Source organism: Molossus molossus, unplaced genomic scaffold (genome assembly GCF_014108415.1).
Source record: "Molossus molossus isolate mMolMol1 unplaced genomic scaffold, mMolMol1.p scaffold_m16_p_14, whole genome shotgun sequence".
NCBI lineage: Eukaryota > Metazoa > Chordata > Mammalia > Chiroptera > Molossidae > Molossus > Molossus molossus.
The window spans coordinates 85,246,504-85,266,769 of NW_023425349.1; the positions used below are offsets into that span (position 1 = coordinate 85,246,504).

General features: G+C 37.3%; 1 protein-coding gene across 10 annotated transcripts in view; it reads left to right on the top strand.

Annotated features, from left to right (window-relative positions):
- Positions 1-20,266, top strand: part of FANCC (FA complementation group C) — a 236,858-nt gene that overhangs the window by 136,045 nt on the left and 80,547 nt on the right. For 9 of the 10 annotated variants that reach the window (XM_036260703.1, XM_036260704.1, XM_036260701.1 and 6 more), the window contains 2 exons: positions 17,275-17,388; positions 18,286-18,350. In XM_036260703.1, the coding sequence (XP_036116596.1) occupies positions 17,275-17,388; positions 18,286-18,350 (179 nt within the window). Of the gene's footprint in view, positions 1-12,595; positions 12,645-17,274; positions 17,389-18,285; positions 18,351-20,266 lie in introns of those variants that run through there. The other variant, XM_036260707.1, reaches the window with a different exon arrangement.

A 20,266-nucleotide genomic window follows, 5' to 3' on the forward strand; every position in this document is an offset into this window, starting at 1 on the left:
ATTCAGTAATAAATTCATTTGGTTTTAATGATAGGATTTCAGGTTTTCTCAGGAAAAAACACACTCTTGCTTTTTCCCTGATTTGAAATCATATTTGAATACCTATCAGTGTGGCCAATGAAAGCAACAAAATAATCAATGACTAAGTACTTACTGAATTTTACTTCCTAACCATGTAACGGGGGAAATATGTTTTTTAAATGTTTTTATTGATTTTAGAGAGAGAGGAAAGGAGAGCACGCACCCGACCAGGAGTCAAACCCACAACCTGGGTATGTGTGCTCTGACTGGGAATCGAACTGGCAACCTTTTGGTGCACAGGACGATGCTCAACCAATTGAGCCACTCCAGCCAGCGGGTGGAGGGTGGGGAATATGATTTTCAATGCAAGTTTTATATGGTTAGTTTTCCTTCCGTGGTAAATTGTTTACTGAGTTAAACTTTGTCCACTTAAACTTAACTAGATATAGAGTCTGTAAAATTGTAAATCGGTTAATAATTTACATGTTAGATTGAAACAAAAGTAACTGTGGTAATCACAGACCTGTTAGATTGAACCTGTTAGGCCCTAATAAGACCAGTAAGCAAGACTGTTAACTGTTGGAAACAAGTTGCTCAGTTCCAGGTTGGGATTTAGGTATTGTTTGTTCTGTGGCATTGTTTCGGTTAATTTATTTACACGGCTATTTTGTGTTTGAAGAAACTAATGCACTCCTCCTAAGGTTAGCCTGTTTTCATTCCTTAGAAGGCCTAACCATTTCTTACTGCCTTGGTAAAGGGAGCATTGTCACAAATATTTGTGATGCAAATATGAGGGGTTTTACCTTCAAAATGATTTTAAATTAATTTAAACGTGTCTGATTTTCAGAAAAACCTCTTTTGAGTTATAGATTATTCTAGTAATAGGTGTGCAGTTACATGTTGAAATATCTTTTAATAGTAAAAATAACAAAATAATAAAAAATATTTTTAACTTACAGAATTCTGAATAACTTTCCAAGCAATTTGTATCTTGTTTCTTTTATAGTTTTATCAGCAATGGGTAGGTATTATATGTCATAATATGAAAACAGAGTCCTTCTGATAATCTCAGGTATTAAGGATTTCAGGTTTTAGATTAGTTAGCAGTGAAACTACATCGCAGTATTTCCTTCCTGAGAAATTTCAGTATTGTAGATGCTTTAGAGTAACAGGCACAGAATAATTATTTATTGTGGTGATGTGAAATATTTAATTTGCTTTATTCTACTTAGTCTCTTAGAACCTTTCTCCAGAGTAATGTGAGGCATTTGAAGTTCTGTGCCTTGCATAAGTATCCCTGAACAGCATCTTATTACTGTGCGTGCTTTTGAACTTCCTACGAATGGAGTGAAGCTGTCATGTTTACTTCTAAAACTTTCTTTTTTCTCTTCATATGTGCTGTGCTTGGTCCCTTGCTTTGCTATGTAAATTTAAGAAAAACTTCTGAAATTCCACCAGAAAACCTGTTGAGAATTGTTGGTGGCACTGCACTTAATCTATATCACAGAGAATTGACATCTTTATGACATTGAATTTTTCTTGACAAGACCATAGTATATTTCTTCATTTATGGAAGTCTTTAAGTTTTTTTCAGTTTTATACCACTTTGTTGTTTTGTCATGTAGCGTTGTGCACAGATCATTGCTGGTCCATTTTACTATATAGAAGGCAACTTTTCTTTTTCAGTGAAGTAATATATTTAGGTGGTGCTTATATGTCAGTCTAATTTCTAAATTGTATTTGTTTACAAATGGAAATGATCATTTAAGATTTTGTTGTTAAGAAATTAGCCAATTTTCAGTATAGCATCTAATTCAGAAAAATAAAAATTACTTGCTGATGATTTAATTAATTTGGGAATGTTACTATTACTTATGTAAACAATTTCAGGATAGTAACATAAATGTTTTACTGAATGTATACAAAAAGTGCCATGGGAACATAAAAAAGGAAGTCACTCATTCAGTATTTGGGTCCAAATATTGGCAGCATTGCTACTGGCCAAGGACTGAATGGACCATGTCCTGCTGTGAAGGCTTGGGGCAGAAGATTAAATGTGTGCTATACCTCAAGGATTACATTTTTTGGCCAAAAATAATGAATTGAACTAATTAAATTGAGTTGAACTATTCAGTTTTGCCATTCAGGCTTGCAGGAGAATTGTTTAAAATGTGTAGATATGCATTATAATTTTTATTTAGGTATACCAAGACTGCCTGTGTTTAGGTGTAGCCAAGACTAATTTTCCAGTGCCCCTTTCAGCAAACTGGTTCTTGTGGCTGCTTCTCTGGTCCCTTTTGAGTGTTCTAATCCTGCATTGTCCCCTAGGTTGTGACAGGCTATAGAGTAGCACCAGAGTGCATGTTAGTCAGTGAAATTACATCCAAATCAGTGTCAGATTCCAGTCAGTTTTACCAAATTAAGTAAATTCTATGAAGTAAAAGTATATAGTAATGTCATGTTTTTTTCCCCCTAATATTCTATAGGTATTTTATGGATTAGAATTTAGGAAACAAATTGTGAAAAGGAAGATTTATCATTTTATACTATAACAAGGTCATAAAGGAATCCTGTAGTAATTATATTGTTCAGTAACCATAAATGAGCAACCCGTTCTCTTCAGTTTAATTGGCTAGTGTTTATTGAACACCTATTGTGTGAAATGCCCAGGGCTACCTAACAGTTGCTCTGAAGACAGCCCCTTCCTTGGAGAGCCTGCGGGCTGATGAACAGAATAATAAGGCTCTTAACTACAGTACCAGGCAGAACTGGGAAGGCCCTGGTAGAGAAATACAAATAGGATGCCATGCACATTTCTCAGAGGGGAAAATGATATGGAGGTGGGAAAGGAAGGGATGAATTGGGTGACCAGCAGGGAGTCAACGAGAAAGATTGGGAGAAGTTTGACAGGTGGGCTGAAGTCCTATAGATGCAGGCTGTGCTGAGGCCAAGTAGTGTTCCATTGTATGTATTTACCACATCTTCTTTTTTTTTTTATCCTCACCTGAGGACATTTTTCCATTTTTTGTTCAGGTAGAGTGGGAGGGAGAGAGAGGAACAGAGAGAGAGAGAGAAACATTGATGTGAAGGGACACATCGAGTGGCTGCCACCCGCACAACCAACCAGGGCCGGGGACAAACTGCAACCAAGGTATGTGCCCTTAGCGGGAACCGAACCCGGGTCTCTCAGGACCGCAGGCCGACACTCTAACCGCTGAGCCAAACCGGCCAGGGCTACCACATCTTCTTTATCCAGTCCAGTAAAGGCTTAGAGGAGTAGAGGCAACAGGAGCATTTCCATATCTTTGTTTGACCACCATGGCCCCTTTCCCACTGCCTTTCTCTACTGCCTCTTCAGCCAACATCATATACATTCTCTTTTTCTCTTTCCTGTACAGTACCTCCTTCCCCTCACTTTTCTCTCCTTCCCAGCTGTCAGAAGGCATCCTTGGGAGCACTCTGAAACCCTACATTTGGAATTAATCATTACTTCCTCTGCTCCCAAAGTGATTGTTTTACCCCTTCATTATAGCACATACTACATTTGGTCATATATTATGGCAGTTTCCATCTCTGTCTCCCTTCATCATATTGTAGGGGCTCTTATTCCAATAGCCTTAGTAGAGTAGCTTGAATACAGAGCAACTCAATATATGTTTGTTGAATGAATGAATATGCGATCTCTTTACAAACAGTTTTTATTTATATTATGTATAAAGAGACAGATGCAATAGAGACCAAAGTGATGGAAATTATAAAAGACTTTAATGATTAGATGAAGAAATTGTTTGGAGAAGCACAAAATATGTGCTCTGTCCCAGTTCAAGAATACTGACCACAGTTTGGCTCTCTTAATCATTGCCTGAGCAAAAGCCCAGCCTTTCTTCCATGCCCAGACCCTAAGCCAAACCACAGCCTTACTGCTCCAACTTTCCTCATCGCCTGTGACCGTGTTGCCTGTTACAAGGTGGGACAGATACAATGAGGCGAGGACAAAAAAGAACACCTGAAGGCAAGGCAGTGGATTTTCCCGATTTATTTAAAACTTCTCCCCTTGAAAGTTCACCTGCGTGGTATAAGCATTTTTTAAATTGCTTTCAAACTTTAGCAGAGTTCTTTTTTTTTTTTTTTCGTTACTTGCCCCTAGCGGGAACCCGGGACACTCTAGTCCGCAAGCTGACGCTCCAACCACTGAGCCAAACTGGCCAGGGGCTTAGCAGAGTTCTTTAAACTCCTACATGAATCAGAATGTTTTATGCACAGAAGTGTTGGTTCCTGCACTTTCCATCCTTGAAAGAGTTTAGATCACAAGTCAGGGTGATATATTTGCACTTTTTCTTTATGCTCTTGAAATTCATTTACACCCACATCCTTTTTTGTGGCTATTGATTCATGTATTCAGAAACCCAGTTCCTGATTGGTAAAGTGAGGGGCTTGAAGTAGAGAGTCTCCAAGATCACTCTGTCAGCATTTATGAAAGAATCTATTAGATGACTGTAGGAATTAATTTTTGTCCAAGAGCCAGTGCCTACAGAATATTTAATGGTTTTGTGTTTAGACTGTTTGCCACTAGATGGCAGTAAAATTTTTAGTCTTGGCAATAAGTGCTTATCAATTATTAACGGTTTTTTGTTTTTGTTTTTTCCTTTTTATTGAATGTATTGGGGGTGACACTGGTTAACAAAATTATTCAGGTTTCAGGTGTATTATTCTAAACACATCATCTGTACACTGTAATGTGTGTTCATCACCCCAACTCACCAACTTAAGTCTCCTTCCATCCCCACTTATCCTGCCTATACCTTCCTCCACCTGTCCCCACTTCTCCTGCCCCTTTAAGTTTACTTTAAAAGAGAGATTTGGAGGTTTAAAGTTTGAGGTGTCTGCTTTGAAATTATGTAACCATAGCCAAGCTTCAGTATGTTCTTTCTTAGGACCTATGCTTATTTTATCCAGGGATAAAATTCTTGTGGCCCTCCATAGCAATTCGTATTAGGTAATTATGGGAACAAAGACAAATTAAAGCATGTAATTTTACTTTACAAAACATCTTTTTTTTATGATAGAAAGTAAGATATGCTAATTGTAGAAACTTTGGGAAATACAGGTATTTTAAAGAAGACATTTTTTATAATTTTTTTTTCTTTATGGATTTTATAGAGAGAGGAAAGGAAGGAGAGAGAGAGAGAGGGAGAAGAGGGGGGAGGGAGAGAGAGAGAGAGAGAGAGAGAGAGAGAGAGAGAGAAACATCCATGAGAGAGATCATCAATTGGCCACCTCCTGCATGCCCCCCACTGGAGATTTGGCCCACAACCTGGGCATGTGCCCTGACCGGGAATCGAACTGGTGACCTCTTGGTGCGTGGGTTGATGCTCAACCACTGAGCCACACCAGCTGGGCTAAAGAAGACATTTTAAATCACTCCTAGAAATAATCTACATTAACTATTTGTTACATTTCTTCATATGGAACATACAATTTTATACCTTATGTTTCAAACTAATATTACATTAGCTTTTCCTGTGTCACTAAATGTCTTGTTGTTGTTAATCCTCAACAGAAGATATTATTTTCCACTGATCTTTCAGACAGAGTAGAAGGGAAGAAGAGAAGGGAGAGGGAGGGGAAGAGGGAGAGAATGATTGATGTGAGACACATCCATTGGTTGCCTCCTGAATGACCCTGATGGGGGCAGGGGATCAAACCTGCAACCCAGGTATGTACCCTTGACTGGGAATCGAACCTGTGACCCTTCAGTGCATGGGCCAGTGCTCTAACCACTGAGCAATATTAAATGTCATTTTACATGATTCACACTGTTGTATAAACCATAATGAATTCAACCAATCCAATGTTGTTGGATACTTTAGTTCTAGTTTTTCACTGTTATAAGTAATGATGCTGTGAACCTAAATCTTTTCCTAAGATATATTATTGAAAATTAAATTACTGAGTAAAAGGATATGAATTTTAATGCTTTGGCTACATATCATCAAGTGAGTTCCTAAAAAGACTTTACAAATTTGAGCTCCCAGCAGTAAGTGCCCCTCTCACCACATCCCTGCCAATACTGAGTATTATGAGAAAGGGTTGTTATTTATTTGTTTTTTTAACAGGGCAGGAGGTGGGCTGGGGAACTAATCTATATAGTATTTGATGGTTTAAAAAATGAATTTCTAACCATATCATTTTGGAAATTTGGGCCAGGACAAGTCTGCTAATTAAGTTATTTATATGTTTCCAAGACCTTAAGTGTTACAGTCAGCTTGTCTAATGCATACTCTCAAGGGAACTGAAATTATTTACAGTCCCTAATCACACCTTCTGAATCTATTGAATATCCTAGGTTTTTTGTTTTGTTTTGCTTTTTTACTTTCATTGATGTGGCTGCAAAGTAAGTCATGCAGTTTTGGGTCGCCCCTCTCCATGCATTGGTCCCAAGGCCCAGGATGTGAGTGCTTCTGGAACGCCTTGGCATGATTTTCCTCAAGACCTACAATCTGAACTGACTCTTAACTGTTACAGCCTTCAAGCTGATTTCCTCCTATTGTAAATGCACTGCATTACCTTTATCCCAGCTGGGTCTGTAGTACTTTGTGCTTAAATTTTTTAAGGGTCAATCATGTAAATTATGATAGCAGCCATCTTTTATAGGTGGCTTAATTGAATTTTATTGAAAACTGAATTTGTAGGATTTTAAGGGAGATGTCGTAGTTAGAAAACTTAGCACAGTGTTTTACACAATAGTAAGCACTTAATAAATTTTAGTTGTCATAATTGTTAGAATTTCCTCAAGCAGTGACATTAAGGAGATGTAGGGGCTGAAAGGGCCCTCCCTACAGAGGGAGTAAAACTAACTGAAGTTCTGAGCAGCTGAAGAGCCTGTGGCCCTAATGGGCCCCAGAGAAGCTAGTGAGGGAAAGTCAGCCTCAGGTAGGGGCTTTGGGAACTAGTTTGGGCTTCATTTAAGAGTAATTGGGAGCCATAAAGGGCCTTTAGCTGAGAACCAACTCGATTGGCATTGTTAAAAAAAAAAAAAACTATTCCAGCTGCCTTATGCAGAAAGGATACAGGGAGGTTCCTTTTAAGGTGATTTGGCCATAACATAGATAAGCAGCCTTGGGCTTGTTACTTAAACTGTCTCAGTTTACTCATCTGTAACACAGATTCAATAATAGTACCTACCCCATAGGCTGTGGGGATTAAATGAGTTGCTGTTTGTAAAGTGCTTTGAACAGCTTCCTGAATATAAGTGCTTAAGTGTTTTTAAATAGAATGCCAAAAGTCTGGCAGCAGAAGGTTAATCACTTCCAGTTCTGTCCTCCCTTCCTCTAGCATCAGAACGACCCAAACTGCCCCTGACTGAGCCCTTGGCTGCCTAGTTTTCAAATCAAGCTCAGCCTCCTCCCTCCCTCTGCCTGGTCTGGTGTGAGTATCAACACATGTATGTGGTATGTGGTATGTGGTATGTGGCCTTTCCTTTACCAGAACACCTGCATTGTGCCCCACACAGGGATCAGGCCCCAGTTGCTGCTGCTTGCTGAGAGTACGACATGCACTTCCTGCTGTGGTGATTTAGGCAAATCCTCCAGTAAGCACTGCCACTCGAAGGATGGTCACCTGGCTGTCATTTACCTCTCCCAGCTTTGCTAACCTTACCACACTGCTTGCTCTCTACCAGACTGCACTTGGTGTTTGAAAATAGCTGGGAGATGAACTCTCCTGGGACTGTTGTCAACTCCTGTTTGCTTTCTATATTCACCAAGGACATCTTTGAACTGGAAGAAAAAAAAGACAAATGATATGCCAGTGGCTTCCATCCAGTTTTGACTTCATTCGAGCAAGGAGCCTTTTAATGATCTTAGACCTTATAAGTTCACTTAACTCTAAATTTCCTGTTTTTCTCCCTCTGCAATAGATTCGTTTTTGTAAATCACATTATACATGGAAATTTATATATACAGGAAATTTTTAAAATCATGAATATCTCCTACTGAGTAGCAATATTTCAAAGCTACTTTGTTAACTTGCTGTGAACATTTCTAATTTGAAAACAATAGACGGGATCTCATTTAGAGACAGCAGTTTCAACCTATATTACTTAGTAATGTTTCCTGGAGTTCTGTTCTGAGGATACTGAGGCAATTCTGAGCACGCGAAGAAAGTACCATAATCTACAGAAAAGGCTGCACACTGGTCTGCAGTAGAATCTTCCTCCAGGGAAGATCTCCCACCTTCTAGAATTGTCGTGGGGAAAGGGAGAGATGGCACAATGGCTTGCTGAGGTTTCTAATGCTTTAGTAAGTTTGATGGTGAAAAGTGTTGTCATTATATTTTATATTTTATTGAATATGTGAAACAGTTTACCACAGAACTGAAATGAGTGCCAGGACAGATTAGAGATGTAATTGCCCTGAGCATTGCTGGTACATGTGTGTTGTTTTGGTCTCATGGGGCCTATCCTTTTTTTTAATCCTCACCCGAGGATACTTTTCCATTTACCTTCAGATAGAATGGGAGGGAGAGAGAGAGAGAAACACCCATGTGACAGAGACACATCAACTAGTTGACTCCTGCATGACCCCGACCAGGAACAGGGACCGAACCACAACCGAGGTACATGCCCCTGATCAGAATCGAACTCAAGACTCTTTGGTCCAAGGGCTGATGCTCTACCGGCTGAGCCAAACCAGCCAGGGCTGAGATGATAGAACTTCTTCCCATGATGCCACGTGTCTACATATTAGTGTGTGAACTCACACATTTATATGCACATACACAAATGCATTTTATCCTGGGATGTGTACTCACAAAATGCAGTGCAGGACTTTAAAAAAAAATGTAAAATGACTATTTCCCTGTGAATAGACTGAAAACCACTGGGCTGTACACTTTAAAATCGGAGAATTTTATAATATATGAGTTATAACTCAGTATATCTCTTAAAAATATTTTCAAATACAATAGTTTTTCAAAAAGTAATTTTTTTATTATAAAAGAAGTACGTACACATAAAGGAAACTGGAAAATGTATTAAAGTAGAAAGAATAAGAATAAGAATATATATATGTCTCCATAATAGCACCACCCTAGAGACTGTTAACATTTGGTGATATTTTCTTTCATTATTTTTTTATTCTCATGTATGGATTATTTTTATATTGATGTGATCATTTAAAAAAAATTTAAATTTATTTTTGTACATGTTTCTCCTTTTTTCCCCATTGACACTCTCCTCCCAATTCTGCCCGCATCCCCCAGCATTGTTGTCTATGTACATTGGTTATGCTTATATGCATATAAGTTCTTTGGTTTATATCTTCCCTCCCCCTGTCTCTAATGTTTGTCAGTCTGATCCCTACTTCTGTGTCTCTGGGTCTGTTTTGTTCATTATATTCCAAAAATAATTGAGACTGTGTGATACTTGTCTTTCTCTGACTGGTTTATTTGCTTACCATAATACTCTCCAGGTCCCTCCATGTTGTCTCAAAGGATAAGAGAGCTTTCTTTTTTACAGCTGCATAGTATTCCATTGTATACATGTACCACAACTTTTTAATCCACTCATCTATTGATGGACACTCCGGCTGTTTCCAGATCTTAGCAATTGTAAATAATGCTGCTATGAACATAGGAGCTCATATATTCTTTCTGATCGGTGTTTCCGGCTTCTTAGGATATATTCTTAGAAGTAGGATCACTGGGTCAAATGGCAGTTCCATTTTTAATTTTTTGAAGAAACACCATAGTGTTTTCCATAGTGGCTCCATCAGTCTGCATTCCCACCAGCAGTGTACTAGAGTTCCTTTTTCTCCACACCCTCGCCAGCACTTGTTGTTTGATGATTTGTTGATGGCGGCCATTCTGACAGGTGTGAGGTGATACCTCATTGTTATTTTAATCTGCATCTCTCTGATGATTATTGATGTTGAGCATTTCTTCATATGTCTCTTGGCCATTTGTATGTCCTTTCTGGAGAGGTGTCTATTTAGGTCCTCTGCTCATTTTTTAATTGGATTGTTTTTCTTACTTTTGTTGAGTTGTATGAGTACTCTATATATTTTGGAAATTAATCCCTTATCTGATGTATCATTGGCTATTATGTTCTCCCAGAGAGTGGGTTCCGTTTCCATTTTGATGGTTGTTTCTTTTTTTGTGCAGATGCTTTTTAGTTTGATGTAGTCCCACTTAGTAAGTTTTTCCTTTGTTTCTGTTGCCTTATGTGTTGTATCAGTGAAAATTCTGCTGTGTGTGATATCTGAGATTTTGCCGCCTATGTTTTCTTCTAGGCTTTTTATGGATTCATAGGTCACATTTAAGTCTTTTATCCATTTTGAGTGTATTCTTGTGTATAGTGTAAGTTGATGATTTAGTTTCATTTTTTTGCATGTAGCTGTCCAATTTTCCCAACACCATTTATTAAATAGACTGTCTTTACACTATTGTATGCTCTTGCCACCTTTGTCAAATATTAACTAAGCATACTGTGTTGGGTCAATTTCTCTGTTCAGTTCCATTGATCTATATGCCTGTTCCTGTGCCAGTACCAGGCTGTTTTGATTACAATGGCTTTGTAGTATAACCTAATATCTGGTATTGTGATCCTTCCTATTTTGTTCTTCCGTTTCAAGATTGCTGTGGCTATTTGGGGTCTTTTTTAGTTCCATTAAACTTTTAGAGTATTGTTCTAGTTCTTTGAAATTTGTCATTGGTATTTTAATGGGGATTGCATTTAATCTATAGATTGCTTTGGGTAGTATGGACATATTAATGATGTTAATTCTTCCAATCCATGAACAAGATATGTGCTTCCACTTTTTAATATCTTCCTCTATTTATTTTTTCAGTGTCCTGAAGTTTCTGTGAACAGGTCCTTTACTTCTTTGGTTAAGTTTATTCCTAGGTGTCTTAATTTTTTGGCCGCAATGGTAAATGGGATTTTTTCTTTTTAGTTTCTCTTTCTGTGTGTTCATTATTGGTGTATAAAAAGCCAATGGTTTCTGCATGTTGATTTTTGTATCCTGCTACTTTGCCAAATTCATTTATTAAATCTAGTAGTTTTTTGGTGGAGTCTTTAAGGTTTTCTGTGTACAATATCATGTCATCTGCAAATAATGACAGTTGTACTTATTCCTTTTCAGTTTGGATCCCTTTTATTTTTCTACTAGTCTGATGGCTGTGGCTAAGACTTCCCGTACTATGTTAAATAAGAGTAGTGAAAGTGGACATCCCTGTCTTCTTCTTGTTCTTAAGGGAAATGTCTTTAGTTTTTGCCTATTAAATATGAAGTTGGCTATAGAGTCTTCATAAATGGCCTTTATTATGTTGAGATGTGATCTTTCTATTCCCACTTTGCTGAGTTTTTATCAAAAATGGATGCTGGATTTTGTCAAATGCTTTTTCAGCATCTATTGATATGATCATATGATATTTATCTTTCATGTGGTATATCACATTTATTGATTTACGAATATTGTACCAGCCTTGTGTACCTGGGATAAATCCCACTTGTTCATGGTGTATAATTTTTTTAATATATTGCTGGATTTGATCTGCTAAGATTTTGGCCTCTATGTTCATCAGAGATATTGGCCTGTAATTTTTTTTCTTTGTAGTGTCTTTATCTTCTTTTGGAATTAGGAGTATGATGGCCTCATAAAAATAGCTTGGAAGTCTTCCTTCCTTTTGCACTTTTTGGAATAGTTTGAGGAGAATTGGTGATAGTTCTTTGAATGTTTGCTAAAACTCCCCTGTGTGACTGTCCTGACCAGGGCTTTTGTTTGCTGGGATTTTATTGATCACTTCTTCTATTTCCTTAATTGTTATTGGTCTGTTCAAGTTTTATGACTCTTCCCAGTTGAGTTCTGGAATAGTATATGATTCTAAGAATTTGTTCATTTCACCTAGGTTGTCTGTTGGCATATAATTATTTATTGTATTTTCTTACAATCCTTTGTATTTCTGTGGTGTCCATTGTTACTTCGCCTTTTTTGTTTCTGATTTTATTAATTTGATTATCTCTCTTTGTTTCTTGGCGAGTCTGGCTAAAGGTTGATCAATCTCGTTTATTTTCAAAGAACCAGCTCTTGGTTTCATTTATCTTTTCTATTGTTCTTTTAGTCTCAATGTCATTTATTGCTGCTCTGATATTTATTATTTCTTTCCTTCTACTAACTCTGGATTTGTCTTTTTGTTCTTTTTCTAAATCTGTAAGTTGTTGGGTTAGTTTATTAGAAATGTTTCTTCTTTCTTGAGGCAGACCTTCCCTCGTAGGACTGCTGCTGCTGTGTCCCATAGATTTTGTATTGTGTGTGTTCATTTTCATTAGTTTCCAGGAAGTTTTTTTTATTTCTTTCTTGATCTCATTGGTAACCCATTTGTTGTTTAATAACATGCTATTTAGACTCCATGTGTTTGAATGTGTTTGAATGTTTTTGAGTGTTTTTATTGTAATTGATTTCTAGTTTCATGCCTTTGGGATCTGAGAAGATGCTTGATATAATTTCAGTCTTCTTGAATTTTTACAGATTTACTTTGTGTCCTAACATGTGGTCTATCTTTGAGAATGTCCCATGTGCACTTGAGAAGAATGTAAATTCTGCAGTTTTGGGATGAAATGTTCTGTAAGTCCGACTGATCTAGTTCATCATTTAAGAACTCTGTTTTTTTGTTAATTTTTTGTCTAGAAGATCAATCCAGTGGTGTCAGTGGGGTGTTAAAATCATCCACTGTGATTGTATTGCTATTGATCTCTCCCTTGAAGCCCTCCAGACTTTTTAAAATATAATGTGGTGCTCCTATATTTGGTGCATATATGTTTACCAGGGTTATTCTCTTGTTGGGTTGATCCCTTTAATATTATATTGTGACCTTCTTTGTCTCTTATTATGGCCCTCGTTTTGAAGTCTATCTTATCAGATATAAGTATTGCTATACCAGATTTTTTTTTTCATTTCCATTTGCCTGGAAATTTGTTTCCCTCCCTTCACTTTCATCCTGTGTGAGTCTTTTGTTGTGAGGTGGGTCTCTTGTAGACAGCATAAATATAGGTCATGTTTCCTTATCTAGTCAGCTACCCTATGTCGTTTGATTGGAGCACTTAAGCCACTTACACTTAAAATTATTATTGATAGATACTTATTATTTGCCATTTTTATTTTAGGCTTGTGTTCCTCTCTCTCTATTTCTTCCTGTTGTTACAACAGTCCCTTTTCCATTTCTTGCAGTGCTGGTTTGGTGGTGGTAAATTTATTTAGCTTTTTCCTTTTGTCTGTGAAGCTCTTTATTTCACTTTCAATTTTGAATGATAGCCTTGCTGGATAGAGTAGTCTTGGATTCAGACCCTTGCCTTTCACTTTGTATACTTCATCCCACTCCCTTCTAGCCTGCAGTGGTTCTATTGAGAAATCAACTGACATTCTAATGGGAGTTCCCTTGTAGGTAACTTTCTGTTTCTCTCTTGCTTCCTTTAAGATTCTTTCTTTGTCTTCAGTGTTTGCCATTTTAATTATGATGTATCTAGCTGTGAGTCTTTTGGTTTCATCTTGCTTGGGATTCGCTGTGATTCCTGGACTTGTGTGACTTTTTCCTTCATCAAATTAGGGAAGTTTCTATCATTTCTTCAAACAGGTTCTCTATTCCTTTCTCCAATTCTTCTCCTTCTGGTACCCCTATGATGCGAATGTTATGTTTCATATTGTCCCAAAGCTCCCTTAAACTCTCCTGCTTTTTATTTTTTTTTTATTTTTTATTTTTTTTAATCCTCACCCGAGGACATCTTTCCATTTTTTTTTGTTCAGGTAGAGTGGGAGGGAGAGAGAGGAACACAGAGAGAGAGAGAAACATCGATGTGAAAGGAACACATCGAGTGGCTGCCACCCGCACAACCGACCAGGGCCGGGGACAAACTGCAACCGAGGTACGCGCTCTTAGCGGGAACCGAACCCAGGTCTCTCAGGACCGCAGGCTGACGCTCTAACCACTGAGCCAAACCGGCCAGGGCTCTCCTGCTTTTTAATTTTTTTTCCCATTTGCTGCTCTATTTGGGTGTTTTTTTCTATCTTCTAACTCACTGATTCAGTCTTCAACTTCTTCTAATCTACTATCATATTCCTTCCAAGTTATTTTTTTATATCAGCTATGTCATTATTTTCACTTGATTTTTATTCATAGCTTATACCTCTTTTTTTATGCTAATGTGGTTCCCACTGAGCTCTTTATAATTAAGTTGCTTGTAGTTCTCGCACCCTAAAAATCATTGCTTTGAATTCTTTATCTGACAAATTGCTTCCTTCTATTTCATGTCATTTCTTTTCCGGTGATTACTCCTTTTCTTTCATTTGGGGGTTGTTTTTTTGTTTCACCGTTTTAGCAATCTGTTAGTTCCAGGCCAGTGAGGAATGTTGGGATGGGAGGCAGCTTGGTCTCTATCAATTAAGACTACTATGCCTCCCAGACTGTTCTTGCCATGCACTTCTTGCCTGCTGTGGGTCCTGGAGGATTGCCAAGTGGCTGCTGGTATTGGTCTGTTGTGGTAGGTTTTCCTGGAGTGAGTGGGTCCAGCTGGTGTGCTGCTGGGGTGCTCTGCTGCCTGGTGGGGCTCAGCTCCTGATCAATCATTGCTGCTGCTACTGCTGGGGGAGAGTCAGCTCCCGGTTTGCATGGCTACTGCTGCTGGGTGCTTTCAGCTCTCAATCCTCTGTTGCTGTTAGGGGCTGAGGATGCTCAACTCCCAGGAATTTGCTGCTGCTGGGGGAGGGTTCTACTCCAAATCCGCTGCTGCAGTTGTCAGGGATTGGTCTCCGCTGCCCGAGCCTTGCTGCTGCTTGGGCTGGGGCACCACTCCTGATCAGCCTCAGCTGATGCTGCTATGGATGGATCTCAGCTGCTGAGCTGCCCTGCTGCTCTGGAGCCTCTGCTGCTGGCGGTGTGTCTCAGCTCTGGAGCCTCAGCTGTTGTTGGGGGTGGGGCTCCACTCCTGAGCCAGTCACTGCTGCTGACAGGGAATGTACTGGGTTCCCAAGCTGGTGCTATTGCTCCTGGGGGTGGTGCTCAGTTCCCATCAGGCTGCTGCTCTTGGGGGTGTTGCTGTGCTCCCAACCTGGAGCTATTGCTGCTACAGTGGTGGATGGTGCTGGCACTACTGCTGCTGCTGTAGGGAATGGTGCTTGGCTCCTGGCTAGTTGCTTCGGGGAGCAAGCACCTTGACAGTGTTGCTGTTGTGCTTTGGACCTGTTGACACAGTGGAGAGTCTACTGGTCTGATGGTGCAAGGTGCACTGGTGGACTCATGTCACTGGGCTCTAGCTGCTCCTTACCACCTCCTCCCAGAGAAGACCAGTGGATCTTCCAAAATGACGGGGCCTTCCACCTGCTCAAGGAGAAGCACCCTGACAAGCTGTTTACTGCGGTAGCCGGCTGCTCCCCATCCATAGCACTGGAACCCTCTGCCCCACGTTTCTGCACTGGTGAAGGTTGCTCATCCACACTCACATCCACTCACATTCTCTCTCACACTTGCTCACACTCTCACTCACCTTCATTCCAGTCCAGCCTGCTACCATCTTTTTGATGTAATCATTTAAGGGTATAAAATTTTATATCTTCCTTTCTTCATTTAACATGATAATATAACCATTTCAAATGGTGTTATAAATTTTTCATAGACATTTTAATGGCTTACAATAAGCCCCTGGGTGAGACACTGTAAATTAGTCATTCCCTGCTGTTAGACATTGCTCATGAGAAATAACACTGTAATGAACATCTTTGAGCATAATTCCCTTTGTTGTATTTGGATTTACTTCCTTAAGAGTAAGCCAGATATATTAAAAGTTCTGAATGCGTTTAAAGCCTTATAATATAGTCTCAAATTGCTTTCTTTAAGGCAGTCCTCTATCAATATATAAGGCATCTTTGTTCAGGTTACAAACCACTGGGTAGACATAGCCCTGGCAGTCTGAGCTTGAGGATGCGTTGTAGACTGTTACGTCCACTCATACTTTTTGTAGGTGCCTTAGTGTGGTTCATAGCAGCATTGATGTGTGGATACTCCTTTATATTCTTTCCACAGCTCACACAGAGCACCTGTTTCAGAGAACCCAGATTAGTATTAAGTATTTACGTCTGTGAAATTTTTAATTCATTAAGTGAAAAAATGGTATGTTGATGTATAAATGTACCTGTTTTAATTATGAGGGTGAACATTTATTCATATTTCTTGGGTATTTGTATTTTCTCTTATGAGTTATCTGTTCATACTAATTTTTTTATGCTCAGTGTTTGTCATTTGGTATTTTGCACATTAATTTGATTACATGATCTGTATATTTGTAGTCAGTATTCTTCCTAGTTTATACTTATTTCATGAAAAACAGGATAAAAAAAAAAAACCAAAAAACTCTCCAGCCCTGGCCAGTTTGGCTCAGCGGTTAGAGAGTCGGCCTACGGTCCGGAGAGACCCAGGTTCGGTTCCCGCTAAGGGCACGTACTTCGGTTGCAGTTTGTCCCCGGCCCTGGTTGGTCGTGCGGGTGGCAGCCACTCGATGTGTCCCTTCACGTCGATGTTTCTCTCTCTCTCTCCTTCCTACTCTATCTGAACAAAAAATGGAAAAATATCCTCGGGTGAGGATAAAAAAAACAAAACAAAACAGGTTTTATTTTTATTTAGAATAATCAATTATTTGCTTCTTTGATTTTCAGTTTACAAAGTGCTTCCCCATGTAGACATGTGAAAAGCACTATTTTCTTCATGTTTATTATTTCATTTCATTTTTACATTGATCTCTTGGATTTACATTCAAGTATATTTTGATGAGTAACATAAGGTAAGAGTCTAATTTTTTTCAAATAGTTTTTGCTGCACTATTTTTCATATAATCTTTTCTTTCCTTAGTGATTAATGTGTATTCTTTGTCATTTGATTATTATATCTATTCTGATAAAATTATTTTGCTGAGTTTAAAATCAATAAAGATTACATTCTTAATATGGTTAAAGCACTGTTCATTCATTATATATTTTTGTTTCACTAACATTTTTTTAAATTGTCTTACTTTGAATGTAATAATTTTAATACTAACTTATTTCTTTTTTATAACTTGAATCAAAGTGAACTGGGTATTTGGACAAGTTAAAATTACTGGTTTCATAGAGACCATCTCATTTACAAATGACGCAGATTCTAAACATTAAAGATAAAAGGCACTTACATTCACGTTTAAGACCTTTTTATCTTTCTATTTATGTTTTTTAGGGGTTGTTATCTTATATGCTTTCAACATTCAGATTTGATATAAAAGAAGTTGGTCTTTGTACTCAAAGTCTTGGGTATGCAACTGCAGATTACTATCCTGGTTTGCTAAAAAATGTGAGTATTTTTAATTTATTAGTATTGAAATTTTCATTGGTTAATATATCATCAGCAAAAAAGAATATATGGAATTATTTCACTTCTTCAGAAGAGATGTTTAACTTTTCTATATTTATCTCTTTTGACATTGGGTGGACTTAAGACCATATAAGGAAGAAATGTGAGATAGGAGATTATGGGAAAGAAGAAGGAAACCAGGAGAGGTTATTCTAAATCAACCACCTTCTCTGTCATTTAACATATTTCATTTATTCTCTTAAAGATTTTTAGGAGAAGAAATTTTCTTAATCAATGTAAATACAGCCTTTTATTGTTAGACAAATTTTGTATTTAAAATAACTTCGTAGAAATTTTGTGTTAAGCAAAAAACTTAATAGCAACCTTATAAAATACTATTATATATTTACATCTTAGTATTAAAGCTATGTATTATTCTGCCTTAAAATTTTAGCTGAATTCAATAAATTTTAAATTTGATCTTAACAAAAAGCTCTTCTAAAAACTGTTAGAAAAATTTTAAATGTTTGTTAACTATGCTGGTCTTTTGGATGCTTTATACATGAATAACATGTTTAAAAATAGAAATTAAATTAAGAAAGAAAAAATAAAGTAACTTTAACATGGTTTTTATTTTTAATGAGTTTCATTTTAATTCTTAGGAAATTAATGTTCTGTCTGTTGTTCATTTGCTTAACAGACAGTAAACATAAAATCCAGATTATTAGTAAGTGTAACTTGTCACTAGTTCTTTTCACTTTGACAAAGTAAAACAAGGAGAGTGCTGGTGGAGGAAGGTAGGGAATCTCAACGGAAATACCACTCACACCAAGAAAACAGGACTGATGTCATCCTGTTTGCAGTGTGAGTTAACCTGCAACTGATTTTGTTTTACAGATGGTTTTATCATTAGTGTCTGAACTCAGAGAGAATCATCTTAATGGATTTAACACTCAAAGACGGTAGGTGTCTAACTAAACATCGCTCTTCTCACATTTCAAAATGTATCAGTTTGATTATGAGAGAAAAAATTTTTAATTCTTAGGAAATGCATGTTCATAATTATGGTTATATCCTGTGTGGAAAGATTATTTTAGTGGGATACATGGAAAATTGGTGAGTTTTATCAAACTTTCTTTTTTAATCACTATTCTCTCAACTCTCATAAGGCAATAATAAGTCATGCAAAGTCTCTTATGCTCCCATTGAAGAGGGAACACGAAAAGAGTGCTCAGCTCTGTGTGTATATGTATTATTCACACACAATCAGGATGTTTACAAGGCAACAGATATTTGATGTGCATATATGACCTGTATGACCCATTTTAAGAAACAATATTCCAAACTTTAGACTAAACAAGTCAGAGCCAGACAAATTAAAAAGCAATTAATCACATTATAAAATGTTTCTTCACTATGAGAAAGAATTCAAAGTTGTTTTCATTGGTGAGCATTTCATTTTTAACAGGTCATTAACTAAGAGAATATAGGGACCAAGGCATGTTGTGATTTTTTTTTTGTAAAGCTACTGCCAATTAAAGCTCCGTCAGAAGTGGTGTTTGCTGTCAGACTTTCCAAATCTTTTGCATCTAACCTTAAAGTAAGCTATAAAATTCTTAGATGAAAACCTGAGGAAATCTTCATTATATTGGATTTGGCAGTGATTGTTTTGGAGATGACACCAAAAGCACAACAATAAAAAAAGCTAGATAAATTGGACTTCATTCAAATTAAGAACTTCTCTGAATACTAAGATACTGTCAAGAAAGCAAAAAGACAACCTACTGAATTAATAGGTTGAAATCATATGTATGATAAGATATAAATATCCAGAATATGTAAAGAATTCCTCAAAGTTAGTAACAAAAAATTAAATTAAAAAATGGCCAAGAACCTTGACTAGATATTTCTCTAAAGAATATGTACAACTGGCAAAAAACACATGAAAAGATGCTCAACATCAGTAATTATTAGGGAGATGCCAATCGAAATCACAATGGGATACCACATTACACCTACGAGGAAAGCTGTAATTTATAAAACAGACAAAAATGAAAACTAACAAATCTTGTTGAAAACGTGGGGCAAGTACAGCCCTTGTGTACTGCTGGTGGGAGTGGAAAAAGGTGCAGTCACTGTGGAAAACAGTTTAACAGTTCCTCAAAAAGTTAAACACAGGACTATCATAAAGCACAGCAATTCTACTCCTACGTATATAGTCAGAAAACTTGAAAGCAGGGACTTAAACAGATATCAATCAGTACACCAAGTTTATAGCAGCATTTTTCACAATAGCCGAAAGGTGGAAACAACCCTAGTGCCTCTCAACAGATAAACAGAGAAACAAAATGTAGTATACAAGTACAATATAATACTATTCAGCCATAAAAAAATAATAACATTTTTATATATACAAGAACATTGATGGACTTTGAAAACATGCTTAGTGAAATAAGCCAGACACAAAAGGACAAATATTATATGATTCCACTTATATGAGGTGCCTAGAATAGGCAAATTAATAGAGAAAGAAAGCAGAATAGAGGTTATCAGTGTCTGGAGGGAGTGGAGTATTTGTTTAATGAGTACTTAGTTTATGTTGGGGATGAGGAAAAGCTTTATGTATAGATGTTGGTGGTGGATACCCAGCCTGTGAATGTATTTAATGCCACTAAATGGTTGCCACTTATAAATGGTTAAAAATAATATATGTTTACTGTGATAAAAGAAATTAAACTTGAAGAAGAAACAAATGTAATACCACTATAAACTCCCTCAAGTGACTAAAATTTAAGACACATTAGCATGTGTTGTAGAGGATATGGAATTGCTGGATCTTTCATAAACTGTTTGTGAGAATGTGAAATAGTATAACCAT